General features: G+C 51.5%; 2 protein-coding genes across 2 annotated transcripts in view; both read left to right on the top strand.

Moving 5' to 3' along the window:
• The window catches only part of RANBP10 (RAN binding protein 10), a 56029-nt gene extending 47453 nt beyond the window's left edge, over positions 1-8576 (top strand). Inside the window, exons 6-14 of the mRNA XM_077755612.1 lie at positions 889-1073; positions 3523-3635; positions 5130-5238; positions 5349-5497; positions 5691-5895; positions 6388-6509; positions 7002-7147; positions 7469-7580; positions 8033-8576. Coding sequence (XP_077611738.1) covers positions 889-1073; positions 3523-3635; positions 5130-5238; positions 5349-5497; positions 5691-5895; positions 6388-6509; positions 7002-7147; positions 7469-7580; positions 8033-8163 — 1272 coding nt within the window. The 3' untranslated portion in view covers positions 8164-8576. The remainder of the gene's footprint in view (positions 1-888; positions 1074-3522; positions 3636-5129; positions 5239-5348; positions 5498-5690; positions 5896-6387; positions 6510-7001; positions 7148-7468; positions 7581-8032) is intronic.
• A 4843-nt stretch (positions 8577-13419) lies between these two features.
• Positions 13420-15752, top strand: part of GFOD2 (Gfo/Idh/MocA-like oxidoreductase domain containing 2) — a 46056-nt gene continuing 43723 nt past the window's right edge. Inside the window, exon 1 of the mRNA XM_077755611.1 lies at positions 13420-13579. The gene's annotated coding sequence lies outside the window, so the exon portion shown is untranslated. The remainder of the gene's footprint in view (positions 13580-15752) is intronic.

Genomic DNA, 15752 nt, shown 5'->3' with positions numbered 1-15752 from the left:
TTAGGATTCAGAGCTTGTGCCAGGCTGAACCCAGTGTTCAGTTAAGACATGTGATCCTCAGGAATGACAGACACATGGCCTGAAGATGGAGGGTGGGAAAGAGGACTGGGGCCCAGTAACAATGCGGAGGAGGCTGGCAAGACACTGTTGACTAGCAATGGGGAGCCACAGGAAGCATAGAGTGAGGGAGTGATCTGGCAAAAGCTGGCCATGGCAGGTTATACATGAAAAACAGGGAGCCCCATGCCCACAGAAGGACATGCCCAAACCTCAGTGGCCAGAAGATCCTCCTCTTAGTGTGCCTTTGACAGGAAAGGCAGTGGCCTCTCCTTACCATTTGCCAACATCTGGGGTCCAAACTACCTACCCCCTTTTTGCCATGCTCTCCTCCTCCCCGTCTTCCTTTCCTGTCTCCCCCATCCCTTCCTGCCCTGTCATATACCCCCTTTTTTTTTTTTGTGGCAAAGGGATCTTTGGTCCTAGATCATTCTGAAAAGAGTGATTATCTACCCATGTAGCAGGTCTTCATGGGTACACCTTCAGGGTCATGGAGCCTGGCCTACCTCCATGTGTCCTGGCTGAGCCCCAAAGGGGGACTTTAGGCTTTGGGGACACCACAACCTCTGATGCAGGGCAGGAGAGTCTACTTTGAGCCTGGCTTGCTTTTCTTTTGCTTTGTCTCCTGAAGCTTTGGGGAATAGTGTCTCTGGTAGGGAGGTGGGCAGAATGTGGCTTAGCCCTGCCTCCTCCAGACTTACTGCAATTCTCTCAAAGCTGGAGTAGCGGCCTGCAGGAACCAGCGCCTTCCCTCTCTGCACCAGAGGTAAGGCGAGGCCCTGCTGCCCCATTGCCGTCAGGGCCCAACTGACATTTCATTCTCCTCCTCAGGCCAACCTCTACCCCACCGTAGGCCTGCAGACACCTGGGGAGATTGTGGACGCCAACTTTGGGCAGCAGCCCTTCCTGTTTGACATTGAGGACTACATGCGGGAGTGGCGTGCCAAGGTCCAAGGCACTGTCCATTGCTTCCCCATCAGTGCCCGGCTTGGAGAGTGGCAGGCGGTGCTGCAGAAGTGAGTGCCCCACTCCTGCCCTTACCCAGCTCTGGCCCATCCCAGGGGCCTCACTCTCCTCCTATAGGCCCCTGTACAGCTTCAAACTACCCCTATGAACTCTAGTGGGTAGCTGTTCCTTCTGGAAAGCACTCCCAGGGTGACTCTGCCTGCTGCTCTCCTGCTTCCCTCTTAGTGAATGGACAGCTTCTACTCACTTCTCCAGATCTGTTCCTCATTAAACTTTTGCCCCCTCAACTGGATTGGAAGGCTCTACCATATAATATCACCAGCAGAGCTGTTTTCCTTCCCCAGGTCATTTTGCAGAGGATGTACTAGGATGCCCTGTGGTCTCTTCATTTGTGGATTTTTTTTCCACCATAGGGAGTATCCATCATGCTGTGACTCTGGTCACCTCTCAGGGTCATCATCTAGCTAAGTTCCATGCATTCCTGGTAGTGGTAGCCGGAAGAGAATCCTCCTGAGGCCAGCCTGTCTGGCTCTTGGATGATTAATTCCTAAACTGTCCTGGAAGCCAGTCTTGCTGAACCCCAAGGGAGGCGAGGTTTGGGGTCTCTCTTCTACTTGCCAGCTGCAGGCCTGAGTGGGGCAGTAGCCAGTATCTGCTCTGCCAGGAGGTGGGTTAGCTTATTAGCTTGGCTCCCAAGGGTGGGCAGAGAAGGGCTTGGCTTCACTAGCCCTGGTTATTGTCCCACAGAGGCACCCAGGTAGCAGAGTCCCTCAGGTGGGGCTGGGTTGCACACTGGGCTCTTTGTGCAGTCTTCTTTTCTTAATGGATTAATATTGAGGCAGGCCATAGGGGAGAGCTAAGACAGGGGCTGTGTGGCCAGACCCTTCTCAGGAAGAGCAGCACTGTCTTGTTTTCAGCCCTCAGAACTATTGAGAAGCCTTTCCTTGGAGGACTAGCCAGTATATGCCAGTCCCTGATGCAGGCTTGCTGGGACAGGCAAGGGGAGAGGTGGAGCTGCTCCAGCTGTTTGGGTGAGGGAATGATAGTCTCAGCTTACAGTGTGTTTGTTTATATGTGTGTATCTGTGTGCCAGTGTGTGTTCACATGGAGCGTTTGCCAAGACCTACATATAAGTTGTATCCTGTGATTTCATACAACTTCATTTTATGAACATTGTTAATGGCTATATTAGCTTGGAAACAGATTTACCACAAGCTCCTTAGTGAGCTTGGTGAGCTCCTTGGTGGTTCAGGTTATTTTCTTCTTTTGCTTGTATAGGTAACCTTTTTGTAGGTAAAGAGTTTTTCACATTTAAGATTATTTTCTTGGTGTCCTTTCAAGAAGAGGAATATTGAGTCACTGGACTGTACATATGTTAGTGGCATCTGATGTGCATGTGGACCACTCATCTGAACCATGTTTTGTCAAACATAGATGTTTGCCCTTGTGTTTATTATAATAATGATAATAATAATATAGTTATTATAATTATTATTTAGACTATAATACTATGGATACATAATTTCACAGTAGGAGGTTTATTTCATTGACTTCTTTGTGCTGGGCACTTTGTATGTATCATCTCATTTACTCCTTAAAACGCAAGGGGATACACAAGTTAACTTCTGTGCCTTTCACATTTGTGTTTGGCAGTTACAATAAGGACATCAGACACATATTTACACCAAGGTATTCACTTTTGTACACATCAGATGTGAGGACTCATCCTTCTATTCTACGCGTGTGCCTGCGCATATACGCACATGTGCCACTCTCAGCCAGCCGTGGTGGTATTAAATGGCTGCTGGGTGTTGGGCTTCTCTGGGTCATTTCCCAAAGATAGTGTTCCTGTTGGCTGCATTGATGCCTATATCTTGGCTTCTTGGGCCCTTGACTTGTGGCATATCGTGGAGTAACTTGGCTCACGGGTTAGCTGCCCACCACCCGCTAAAGCCAGCACTCCTGAGGGCTAGGTTCACCAGGTGAGCTGTAGTGCTTATGATGGGCACACGGGGCGGCCTGCAGAAGAGTGTCTGTGTCTATATAGAAGGTACACACATGGCACACAGCATTTCTGTCTGGGCACCTCCTGGGCTGCTTGGCCATGTGCCATTCCAGGAAGCCCTCCGAGAGCCTGTCGGCCTGCTCTGGGCTTGCTGCAGTTCACAGGAGGCAGCTGCTTCTGTAAGGAGGTGGCATGTGCCTGTGTTTGTATTATTGTTATCATACTTGCCCACTTGTGGGCGGCATATTCCAGAGAAATTGCAGCCCCTCCTCCAAGCTACCAGGACAGGTTGGTGACCAGCCCCTCTCCAGCCTGAATGCATGAGCTTTGGGGGAAGTTTTCATTTTGTTTCAGCCTCTTTATTCTTATTCTTTGGAGGTTGCACCTCCATGGTGTTTGTAAGGAAGTCCAGACAGGGAGATAGTTTGTCCCTTCAGGTGGTCAGTGAGAAATGCAGTTCTAGAGTGTCACCTTGAGCATTTCCTTTCTTCTAGCATGGTCTCATCTTACCTGGTGCATCATGGGTATTGTGCCACGGCCACAGCTTTTGCCCGAATGACTGAAACCCCGATTCAGGAAGAACAAGCATCCATAAAGAACAGACAAAGTAAGGTTGATTCTCCTTTCCTTTCTTCCTCCCTCCCTCACCTGTCCCTAACTCTGCTCTCTGGCTCATGCCAGCCTTGGGTAACCTATCAGGAGTCCATTCAGCTCTGGTCCTTACCACCAGGAGACTAGTCCACAACCCCAGCCCAGCCCCAGCCCAGCCTCAGGCTGTTCTTCTGTCTCTCCTTCAAAACAACACTGTCTTGAAGGACAGCCCAGCAGCATGAGAATGAATGTCTCAGTGCAGCCTCCCTACTACACACTCTGGGCCCAGCATAGGCTGGCGCCTGACATGGTTGGATCCTACTCCTCCATGCCTATTTCCTTCCCCCAAAGCCTGGCCTCTACTCAGCCTCCTGTTCCTGGTCTTCTGGAAGAGTATGTTTGCATCTTATCAGACCTCTGTCCTGCCTTTCCCATTTACTCAGCTTTAGTAGTTCTGCCTGTTCCTGGCCAGAGAAAGGACTGAAGTAGTCAGTCAGGGTGAAGGCTGGTTCTTAGTGGCTGCTGTGGTGGCACCTCTCTCTGCTCCCACCTCTGGTCCTGCCTTTTGCAGACAACCAAGGGAAGGAGTCAAAGGAAACTTTCCTAATGTACATACTGGCCTGCATACTGTGTGTTGGGCTCTTTTGTGGAAGGAGGGTGTTGGGAAAGAGGAAACAGAGCCCAGTAAGGAGATAGGAAGAGGAGAGGAGAGTGAGGGAGAATGGGTGTGTATGGCTGTGTGTCTGTGTGTGCCTGCTTGCGTCTCTCTGAGCCTGTCGTCTCTGTGTATGTGCATGTGTCTGTGTCTCCCAGAGAAGCTACGCCCAGCCAGACAGACGGAAAGGGATCCCAGACTTGGGATCTACGAATGAGAGCCTCAGACCCAGAAGTCGCTCCCAGCAAGATGCACCAGGCCCCAGAGCAAGAGCAAGATGCTGATGGCCTGAGAGGTGTCAACGTCAGAGATGCCAGAGTGTGAGGAGGATGACCTCCTCTCCCAGCAGGGAGCACGCTGCAGCCCCTGAAGACTGCCAAGACTTGAGTCCTGACCCAGAAACCATTGTGCTTCCATTGCTACCCTGCTGTGAGGCCTGACAGGAGAGAAGTCTATCTGAAGAGGAGCCCCTAGGGCCACCAAGCTGCCTGGGTGCCGAGCCCCAGATCATGTTCCCACAGCCAGAGCCCCTCCCCATGCCCAGGTCCCTGGCGAATTGACCTCCACAGGAGCAGCCCTCCAAATTTGCTCTCCTGCCTCTGCACTGAGTCACACCTGTTTTCCCCTGTTATTCTTTGAAGACTCCCGACACTCGACAGAAACCAGGGTCTATTTTGGGGCTGGGAGGCCAGTTTCTTTCTTCAGCATCTTCTGTGAGCATCTCAACCAGACATGCTACTCTGAGCTGGCCCACCTGACTGTTGGCTAGTCCATGCTCAGGGCTGGTAGTATTGCATGTGGCTGTGAAGGAGCTCTGCAGCCCCTCACTCACTGTCATGCTTTTGCTCTCTGCAGAGATCCAGAAGCTGGTGCTGGAGGGCCGTGTGGGTGAGGCCATTGAGACCACACAGCGCTTCTATCCAGGACTGCTGGAGCATAACCCTAACCTGCTCTTCATGCTCAAGTAAGTTTTGGGCACCACCAGCTCCCCCATAGCCCAGCCCCTCTCAGCTGGTGGTCGGAACATACAGCCCAGACCAAGCCCAGAGCATTGCCGCTCTGCTCCCTCTGCAGGTGCCGACAATTTGTGGAGATGGTGAATGGGACTGACAGTGAGGTCCGCAGCTTGAGCTCCCGAAGCCCCAAGTCCCAGGACAGCTACCCTGGCTCCCCCAGCCTCAGCCCCCGACACGGCCCTAGTAGTTCCCACACGCACAACACAGGTCAGCCACTCTCCAGAGGGCTCGGGGAAGAACTGGTGTGGAGAAGAAAGGCCACCCATATGCCCTTCCCTGGGCTGGGCTCAGGGCTCACTGCTGGATTTGGGGGAAGGGAAACGGAACCACTGTGGTTATTCCTGAAGCTCCATTTGATGGCAAACTGCCCCTCTTCTTCTGACTGTCCTCTGGTTTCCAGGAGCAGACAGTCCCAGCTGCAGCAATGGCGTCGCATCCGCGAAGAGCAAACAGAACCACAGTAAATACCCTGCACCCAGCTCCTCCTCCTCCTCCTCATCCTCCTCGTCCTCCTCATCCCCATCCTCCGTCAATTACTCCGAGTCCAACTCAACAGATTCCACCAAGTCCCAGCCCCACAGCAGCACCAGTAACCAGGAGACCAGGTGCCTGTCCTGCTTTGCCTCTTCCTCCTGCTTTCTGCTCTGTGCCAGTTGGGCTCACTACAGCCTTCCTTTAAGTGCCACCCCCAATCTTTCACCCCCACCTCCATCCTAACTTTGTGCCTGGAGAAGTAGCTGCTGACCTGCCAGACTAGTCATTGGCTCCAGCTTCTGGTTCTACCTATGATCCAGCTACCACTTTCCTTGGCCCTGACTCTTTCCAGAGGCACTGATACTGCCAGGGTGAGAATGTGGTCTCCTCCCAGGAGACCAGGCCTGGCAGAACCCCTAGGGTCTACACTGAAGGAGCTTTTACTGGATGGGGCTTGAGGTCAGATAGGTTGGGCAGCAGAGGTTTTAGGCTAGACTACAGGTGACTTTCAGCAGCCCCCAGGCATGCCTCAGGGTTTGACTCAATGGAAATCAATGGAGGCCCAACCAGGTAGTTCCAACCATATCCCCCAGGCCAACTCCCACCTCAACTCTTCTTCACAGTGACAGTGAGATGGAGATGGAAGCTGAGCATTACCCCAATGGTGTGCTGGAGAGTGTATCCACACACATTGTCAATGGTGCCTACAAGCATGAGGACCTGCAGACAGATGAGTCCAGCATGGGTAAGAATAATGGCTCAGCACAGTGACCCATGGGTGGTAAAGACTCAGTCCAGATGCCTTCTGGCCCCTGGGAGGGGATTGGGAAGGGCAGGCTTTGACGGCCTGAGAAGTTCTAACCAGACCTGATCCACTGCTGCCTTAGCTGATCATGAACGGTGCTTGAAACGGGAAAGCCCCCGGCCTGCTGCCAAGATCAGGGCCCCTGTGTCTGAGGCTAGAGGGAATTGGTGAGGGTGGGCACTCTAGTGAGCACCTGTGCATCTGTACAGGGTGGGAAAAGGGTAAGGTTCTAAGTCCAGACCGCTAGACCATGTGCTTGGTGCACTAAAATCATCTTAGCTATGGATGGCCCACCTGTTCCTCCCAGCCCTAACTTGCCTTTGGCAGTCCTCCCAAGGTCCTTCTTGCCATGTTCTTTTGGGGTCCCCACCCCAGTCCTCCTCTTCTCTCCTTACTCTTTCTGATTTGTTCTCTGCTGGGCTCTGGGTGCAGATGATGGGCATCCTCGGCGGCACCTCTGTGGAGGCAACCAGGCTGCCACGGAAAGGATTATCCTGTTTGGTCGCGAGTTGCAGGCACTGAGTGAGCAGCTGGGCCAGGAGTATGGCAAGAATTTGGCCCACACAGAGATGCTGCAGGTATAGAACAAGCCAGACCTTCATACAAAGCAGGCCCCCATTGCGGGGTAGGGGGCAGGGTGACTCTGGGAGGGCTGTGGGGGCAGCAGCAACAGGACAGCAGGCTCTAGTCAAGTCCGTCCGTAATGGGAAGCAGGACTTCGGGGTTATATGCCACTCTCTCTAGGCTCCGGAGAGGGCACAGTCCTTCCTCACCCTATGCTCAGGGTGTGGCATGCCCTCATGGGGCACCATGCAAGGCCCTGTATGCCCCTGGAGTTATGGAGGTGTGTCTGTGTGTGGTGTGTGCCACAGTCCTCTCAAGAATGTCCTGTCCCTTAGGATGCCTTTAGCCTGCTGGCATACTCAGATCCCTGGAGCTGCCCAGTTGGCCAGCAGCTTGACCCCATCCAGAGGGAACCTGTGTGTGCTGCCCTCAACAGCGCCATTTTAGGTGAGTGGATCTAACAAAAACAGAAACTGGCGCATGAGTGCCTAGGGTGGCTCCTCCCTTTCTCCCTAGGAATTACTGGTGTTTGTCCAAATTAGGGCAGTGTGCTCTGCCCAGGCACTTTCTGGTAGCTCACAGGACTTGGGCTTCCATGGCTGAACCTAAATCCTGACCTCTCTCTGCCCAGTTGAGTTGGCTGGCTAGATCATGATAGACTCTGGCCTGTGACTATAGGCCTGGGCCAGCACATTGCTCTAAAGAAAGTTAAGGTCCTCTGGTTCCTGGCATGGCTGCAGGGCCATGGGCTGGTGGCTGGGACATACTCACACAGAGACATGTGAACACCGTGTTCCAAGAGATTCTGTCCACTGCCCCCACCTTGTGCTTCCAAGGGAACTTTGACCTGAGCCCAGTTCCTGGGCAGAGCATTTACCAGGCCTGTCTCTCCTCCACAGAGTCTCAGAACCTGCCAAAGCAGCCCCCTCTGATGCTCGCCCTGGGTCAGGCATCTGAATGTCTACGGCTCATGGCCCGAGCGGGCCTGGGATCTTGCTCCTTTGCCAGAGTCGACGACTACTTGCACTAGCTGACCACGCTGGCTGGCCCCACCTGGCCCTTCCTTGGCCCCAAGGCTGGAGCAGCCCTGCCCTCCATAGGCATCTGGCGCAGGGACCTGGAAGCCATGGGCAGAGTCCATTCCTCCTGCCTGGCCTTCCCCACTCCCTTTTCTTTCTTTCTTCCTTTCTTCTTTTCTTTCTCTCTTTCTTTCTTTTCTTTCTTCCCTTTCCTTCCTTCCTTCCTTCCCATGCCCCCCCCCAGTCTCTGTCTTCACGTGCAGCGGCCTCTGACACAGTATTGGCTGGTTACTCTCATGTAGCGCCTTCTACTTTGAAAGGGGGGATTTTGTTTTGAGGAGGGGGTGGGGTTTTTTTTTAATCTTTTTGTTTTTTTCCTCCTGACTGAGCCACCAGTATTTATCTCTGGAGAGCTTGTGCTGAGCTGGTTNTATTTTCATAAGTAAAAAAAAATGAGATTATATATATAAATATATATATTAAAAAAAGACACAGTATTTATCGTAGTGTTAGTGGTCCAGCACCTCTTGGGTGAGGCTGTCCAGACACCATATGTTTTTATTTGAGTCCAACTCATTAAAAAAAGAATCATCTCTGTCACCTCAGCCAAGTGATGTGTTTATTTCAGGCTTCCCTTTAGTTGAGCCACAGGCCCAGCTGCAGCTCCCTGAAGCCCAGTAGGCTTTGGGGGCCACTTAGTGGGCAGGTCAGGCTAAGCTGGTTTGCAGCATCTGAGAGGTGTGGGTCCCTAGGCCCCTGAGAGCTGGGCTGGGTGGAGAACTATAGGGCTGAGGCTTCAGAGAAGGGATGAGTTGGTTGGCCTAGGGCTACACAGCAAAGCAAGGGAGTAGAGGGTCCTTGGCCAGCACGCTATCTACCGTTCTACCCTGCCTCTCACTGCCTACTTTGCCCTTCCCTTTCTCCCCCATTCAGCATCCTGTTTTCCCTTGTTGTTAAGATGGCCAAATAATTCATTTACTCTAAATTGATTGCCTGGAAACTACCTGCCTTCGACCCGAGAGCTGCTGTGTGTCAGGCTGCGGGGAGGATGACTCTATTCCAGGACAGAGGCCCTTGAGTACAGGGACTGCCTTCTTTCTGCCTGGATCTTCACCATCTCTTCACAGCTCTGATGGAATCAATGCTTTCTGTTGTGAAGCTAGGACCTTGTGGAGGCAGATACTTGGGCCGCCAGTTGCTGGAGTGGATGGAACTCTTGACCTACTAGGCCAGGCTTCACTGCAGCTATGCCAGGCAGCTCCCTGCAGCTTGGCCCCAGCCACTCTTAGAAAAGACTACTATGAGTATTTGTTGGCCAGAGGAAGGGACCTCATGGGCTCTACAAATGTCCCACCAGCCGTTTCAGACGGATCCTCACAGCCGGTGAGGCAGAAACAGTCCCAGTACTGCCATCAGGGAATCAGGAGAGGAAGGGCTGAGATGACTGCTAGGACTTGAGCAGGCCATCAGTGGAGAGGACTGACTGCCCAGGAGGAAGAAAAGAAGGAGGCCTACCCAGAGGAGCACCAAGAGGGGCTGGGCTTTCCCTACCTGCTTCATAGTGAGAGGGAATGCACAGGTAGCCCTTGCAAAGGGGCAAGGACAGAAATGAACTTTCAGTCCATGCCTGGGCAAGAGCTGGGTAAACCCCTGCTCTCTGTTAGCAGACATGTGGTTGGTACAGCCTGAGATATTCATTGCCTGTCACGCTCACAGCTGGACAGGAAAAGTGATTCAGTTGGACCACCTGCTGGTGATGGGGTGAGGGCCCTGGCCCTGTGCTTTCCCCGAGTTCTGCCTTGGGACATGATCCTATAGGCTGCTGCTTTTCTTGGTCCCCACCAGGGCCTCGGCTGGCACCCCACAGACCATGGGCTGTTGGGGAGGTGTTGTCATGTCTATAAAGGAAAACTGATCCTGTGCGAGGCTGGGGATGGCTAGCTCCCAAATGCAGAGGTTAGAAACATCAAGGTGTTAAAATGATCAGAGCTGAGCAGGATTGAGAATTAAAACCAGAGGCTTTTTTAGCTGGAATGGGGGTCAGAGAACATCTACTCCACCATTCCTCTCATTTAATAAGGAAACAGGCCCTGGAGATTAAATGACTTAGCCAAAGTCACACAGCAAATTAGTCGCAAGCTGGGACTAACCTCATCCCCATGGGTTGTACAACACTGCTTAATCCTGAAGCTAAATGGTGAGTGAAAGGCTTAGGCTGGTGAGACCCCCAGCAGTGTCTGGGCAGCGGGTACCTTCAGGGGTGTGTCAGGGATGGGGATGGGTGCCTGGGCTTGAGTTGTGGAGCAGCTGAGAGAGGGCCCAAGAGGGCCCGGGACAGCTATGTGCTGCTTGGGGTTGAGTGTCCACCTGGCTCATGCTCAGTTCCCATGGCCACCTCCCCATTTTCTGTGCCTTATCTCTCTGTTTCAGCTGAGTCCAAGTTGTTTACTCTGTTCCTCTCCAGAGGGGTTCTCTGTCCCAATTGGACAGCTTACCTTTGGGACATAAGCCTTTGCCCCACAAGCCATGGAGAGGATCAAAACCAAGCTGCTTGAGTCCACTATCTTGCTGATAGTCCAGGGCTGCCTGCCAGCCAGAGGAGCCCCTTATGCACACCTACTCCTACCAGCCTGTTGTCTGGGAGCCAACAGTGGGGAAGGCACCTGGGAGGAGCCCCAGTGAAGGGCTGGACCTGACCTGACAGGACAGGAAGAAGACCTGGCTCTGTTGGGCCATCCAGCCCTGGGGGAACAGCCTTCCCTGTTTACCTTTCCCCCTTGTGCCACCAGATGTTACCTTCCAGAGTGGATGCTGGCAGACAATGCAAAGAAAGCCAGAACCTCTGATCCTCACCCACATGGGTCTGTGGCTGGGGGGTAGGCTGCCAGAGCAGGGACACTAAGAGATGGGGAAGTGGGGACTGCCCAGCCACCCAGCACCTTTCTACCCCTTAAGCAAGCACAAAGAAGATGAGGCAGAGAACTGTCAGCGCTGAAAGTTCCTTTGGTTGCTCACAACTCAGGTATGCACGCTGTGTGGCAGCCAGGCAGCAGAACCCTACTTGACTGCCAGTCCCATGCACCGGACCTGTGGCCAGTTCACGGACTCTGGCTGCCTCAGGTGCCGCCTCTTTGCATAGGGTTTTCCTCCATTAGTAACTACAGCTGAAACAGATGTCCTCCACATTGTGCACACTGGTTCTGCCTTTGTCCTTGGGAGTTGATACTTGGTATTAGCATGAAACTTGTGGGAGGGTTTAGAGAGAATTCTAACACAAAACATCCTATTAAATTGTACTTGAGAAATGAAAAAACTCCTGTTGTATTTTGACAGAATTATTTTTATTAAAATACACATCCATGAGCAGTCACGAGTGTCTGGTCTCTGTTTTGAGTTCTCCTGAGGTTGGCACCCCTTGTGTGGCACACACTCTGTTCTGAAGGTTTGGCCCCTTCTTAGCTCACCTCTTCGGTTGCCAGGCCCCTGGTCCCCCCTCAGGAACCTTCAGGACTTCAGGTGTTTGCGAGAGCCCAAAGAGGATAGGCACTTAGGCTTCAATTCTCTCCCCCCAGACAGCTTTCATCTAACACAAGGAGCAAATTCAGCTTCCAAAAGGTGGCTACAGGTCCTCCTGTCCTCAGAGTAAGACTTTAATAGATTCCAAATACACTATCCCAAACACTGGGTATTCCGAGTGCTTCTGAGGGTTATTGAATTAGCTTCCTGTCAGTTTGAGGGGAAAGCACTCATGCTCCAAATCCTAGTTCTGTTTACTAACTGGGTAACTCTGAAAATTAACCTTTCTCAGCTTGAGTTTCCCTACCCTTAAAATGCGATTAATCCTACCCCATGGAGGTAGAGGATTCTAGCATGTATAGGGCAGGCTTGCCAGAGAGGGATACAGTATGTGCGTGCTTCACTTGGTTATTTTATAGGACTATTAATCGACAACTCTCTTATGGAAAAGTTAATGTGCAGGGAAGAATGGAATGTTAGATTAAGCACAAAAGTCCTGGTTCCGTAAAGCCAGAGTGAATTGATTTCTTTCTAATGGTTCTCTACAGGGAGTGATTTTGGTCCCCAGGGAACACTTGGCAGTGACTGGAGATATTTTTGGTAGTCACAGCTTGGTTGGAGTGCTACTGGCATCTACTGGCTAGAGGCCAGGGATGCTATAAACATCCTACAATGCATAGACAGCTCCCAACAACAAAAAATTATCAGGCTCAAAATGTCAACAGTGCAACTGTTGAGAAACCCGGTTCTAGGGTGAATCTTGGGACAGAAACACAGAAATGTCAAACACAAGCACATTTTGATTCTGCATGGCTGTTCAGAATGCAGGGGAAAAGATTAAGGGGATAAAACTCCATGAGAAGAGAGAGGTTAGAGGTTACAATTTCTCATCACTTTGGGAGTCTTCCATGCTCAGAAGGTGGCAGCAGTGGCAGGAAGTCATCTCCTAAAGCAGTTGGAGCCGGTTGGTCAGCAGTTCTGAGAACAACTGCCTCAGCTCAACTGACATGTTCTATTATCACAAGTGACTCTGGAACCAGAGCTGGGACACCTTCCTAATACCAGCTGAGTGGGGATCCTGACTCTCCACAAGAGTCAGAAAAGCAGGGGAGGGTCTTCCCATGCAGAAATAACTCCTGATCCCACATTTCCAACATAGCCTGTTTTACAGTAAGGCTTACAGGTTTCACTACTCCGGCAGAGAATATGGTGAACTTAAGTCTTGTTACAAAATGATACTTACTTGGGAGGACACAGGCTCCAGTAAAGAGATCAAGAGGAGCTGGGGTCCCTGTAGGACCACTAACATCTAAGGAACAGCCAAAGAACACGCAAAGGAAGAGAAAGCCAGACAGGCACCAGAGAACAGAATAATCAGTAGGAGTCAGGAGGCCAGAAGTCCGGCGAGTCCAAGAGAACTACCGTTCTGCAACGACAGGTCGTTGTGTCCAACACCAGACCTTCCTTCATTCCAGAACAACCAAGGCACACTACAGTTCCCAGAACCTGGTTGTTTTTGACGCCAGGCGGAGGCCCGAAACAAGCAGACACAGTAACACACGAGCACAGCCGCCGCCACCGCCGGAAATAAAGGACCAAGCCCTCCAGCTAAGATAACCCCCGCCCCCAAAGTGCGAGCATGTGCGCATGCGCAGACCTCGATCAAGGCCCGTCCCAGCGCGGGCCCACCCCCATCAAGGAGCATGCGCAGACTTCCCGCCGTCCCGCCCATCTCTTTCCAGAGCTCCCGGTTCCTTAGAAACCAGGCGGTGCGTTCCCGGTGCCTGCGCTTTAGGTTCCGGGGCCCGCGCGTCTCCGCCAGCCTCCGTCTTGGCCGGCGGGTGGTGGTCGAGACCGGTCCGGACCCATGGTCTCCGGCACAGCGTGGGACGGGCGATGCCAGCATGCCAGGTGAGAGCGGGCCCTCAGCGACGGGTGAGGATGAAGGAGGGCGCGGGCATGGCGCGGCAGTCAGCGGGCGTCGACCGGGCCTCCTCCGCGCCCCGGCGCCCGATGTCGGAGGCGGAGCTACTCATAGCCTGGGCGGGAGGGGACAGTTCTAACTGCCAGCGCGGTCACCGACTTCGGGGGTCGCCCGGGAGTTTGTCCTTCCCACCTCAAAAATAGGACCTACAGATTTGGTCATAGAATTGTAGAATTTTGGCTCCTGGAAGGACCTCGGCCATGATCCATCCCTTTACGGGACGTAGAAACCTAGGCTCCCCTGCCTCGTGCCGAACAGACCATACCTGTGTGAGGACGGACGCTTCGTGGATGAGGATGTGAGGTGTGGAAGCCTCAGACAAAGGGCCCATAGGGTAGCAGGTACATCGTCTTTCAAAGTGAGTTGGGACTTTTAGGAGGTAAATATTTTAAGGAAAGAGTGTTCAAGTGGTAGATGGGAGAAAGGACACTCCAGAAAGCGCAGGTGGCTCTGCCGGTTACCAAATGCCCACTGGCCAAGTCTCAATGACCCTGGCCTATCTTTGAAGCCCAGGAAGGAAGCAGATGGACTAGCAGAGACAAAAGGTGAGGTAAGGTGTTCCCATCAAAACGTTATCACATGAATGAGGAGGAAGGAAATGGGGGCGGGAGGTCGGGACTTGTGAATGGTTGTGTGAAAAGTTTACCTTCCCACTTGCAGCCGAATGTAAAGAACGGGACAAGAATAGAAAAGTTTAAAGCTGCGTTGGCTAGACAGCAGGAAAGGTTATAAACCATCTTATAGAAGAAAATGCGTGCCCTGTGAGTATCCAGAACCGAATTGGGGCACTGCCCAGAAGACTTTTGTAAGCTGTGGGACATAAAGGTCTCAGAAGGAAGAGCCAGTAGAGTATGACCCTTCACTTGAAGGGAATGGCTATTTAAGTTAGAAAAGACACTTAACACTTGTTGAGATATGGAGAACATAGTTGTCTTTGTGTTGGAGAAGCTAGATTCATTCTTGATAAGGAAACTCCTTTTCTTCTGCAAAACTAAGTGCACCAGGGAACAAAAGACTTTTTTTTTTTAACATTTATTTTTGAGAGACAGTGATATACAGAGCAAGAGTGGGGGAGGGGCAGAGAGAGATGGAGACTCTGAATCCGAAGAGGGCTCCAGGCTCTGAGCTGACATGGGGCTCGAACCCACAAACTGCGAGATCATGACCTAAGCTGAAGTCGGACGCTTAACCCGCTGAGCCGCCCAGGTGCCCCGAACAAGAGTTTTTTAATTAAGGCCATCCACTTTACAGAAAATGTGAAAAAGTACTGGGTTTGGGCTTGGAATTTGGAGACTGGACGAAGAGATGAAAATTTTCAGCAGACAGTTCTATTGTTGGTGGACTCCTCATTATACAGATGAAAATTCTGTTGTCAGGCTTTCTCTTAGCACCTGATTGTCCTGCTTTTCCTATGGAGTGATTGGGTCTGATCACTTTTATTTATTTGAGGGGGAAATTCAGATATATGATTTGTTTAAGTATTACTAGAATCCACAAGTAGTAAGATTAGCAATGACACTCCTCCTCCCCATCCAAAGACATAAAGATTTGTAATATGGTCAAAAGAAGTGTTTGATTTCTTGAAGATGGTCCCTGATTCTAATAATCAAAATCAGGGGCGCCTGGGTGGCTTAGTCGGTTAAGCGTCCGACTTTCGCTTAGGTCTTGATCTCGCGGTTCGTGGGTTCGAGCCCCGCGTCGGGCTCTGTGCTGACTGCCAGCTCAGAGCCTGGAGCCTATTTCAGAGTCTGTATCTCCCTCTCTCTCTGACCCTCCCCTGCTCACGCTGTCTCTCTCTTTCTCTCTCCTAGAAATAAATAAAAATATTTAAAAAAATAAAAATAGTAATCAAAATCAGTTTCTTACTAGCTTGATGAAACTAATTATCAGTGTATATTGGATTTTGCAGCATATTTTCTTTCCCCCTCAGAGCAATAAGATACATTTAAAGTATGGTGATGTTACTAGGTCAGATTAGTTTAAGAAACAAAACTTTGTCTTAGGTTCATAAATCAATGCCAGACCTTATCTGTGATGTTGTGATTGTGCATTTTATTGATTTTTCTTTCATCTGTGGAAATATTTTGTATAAATAACTCA

The sequence above is a fragment of the Crocuta crocuta genome, unplaced genomic scaffold, assembly GCF_008692635.1.
Source record: "Crocuta crocuta isolate KB4526 unplaced genomic scaffold, BGI_CrCroc_1.0 scaffold152, whole genome shotgun sequence".
Lineage (NCBI taxonomy): Eukaryota > Metazoa > Chordata > Mammalia > Carnivora > Hyaenidae > Crocuta > Crocuta crocuta.
This window is presented reverse-complemented; position numbering and strand designations above follow the sequence as displayed.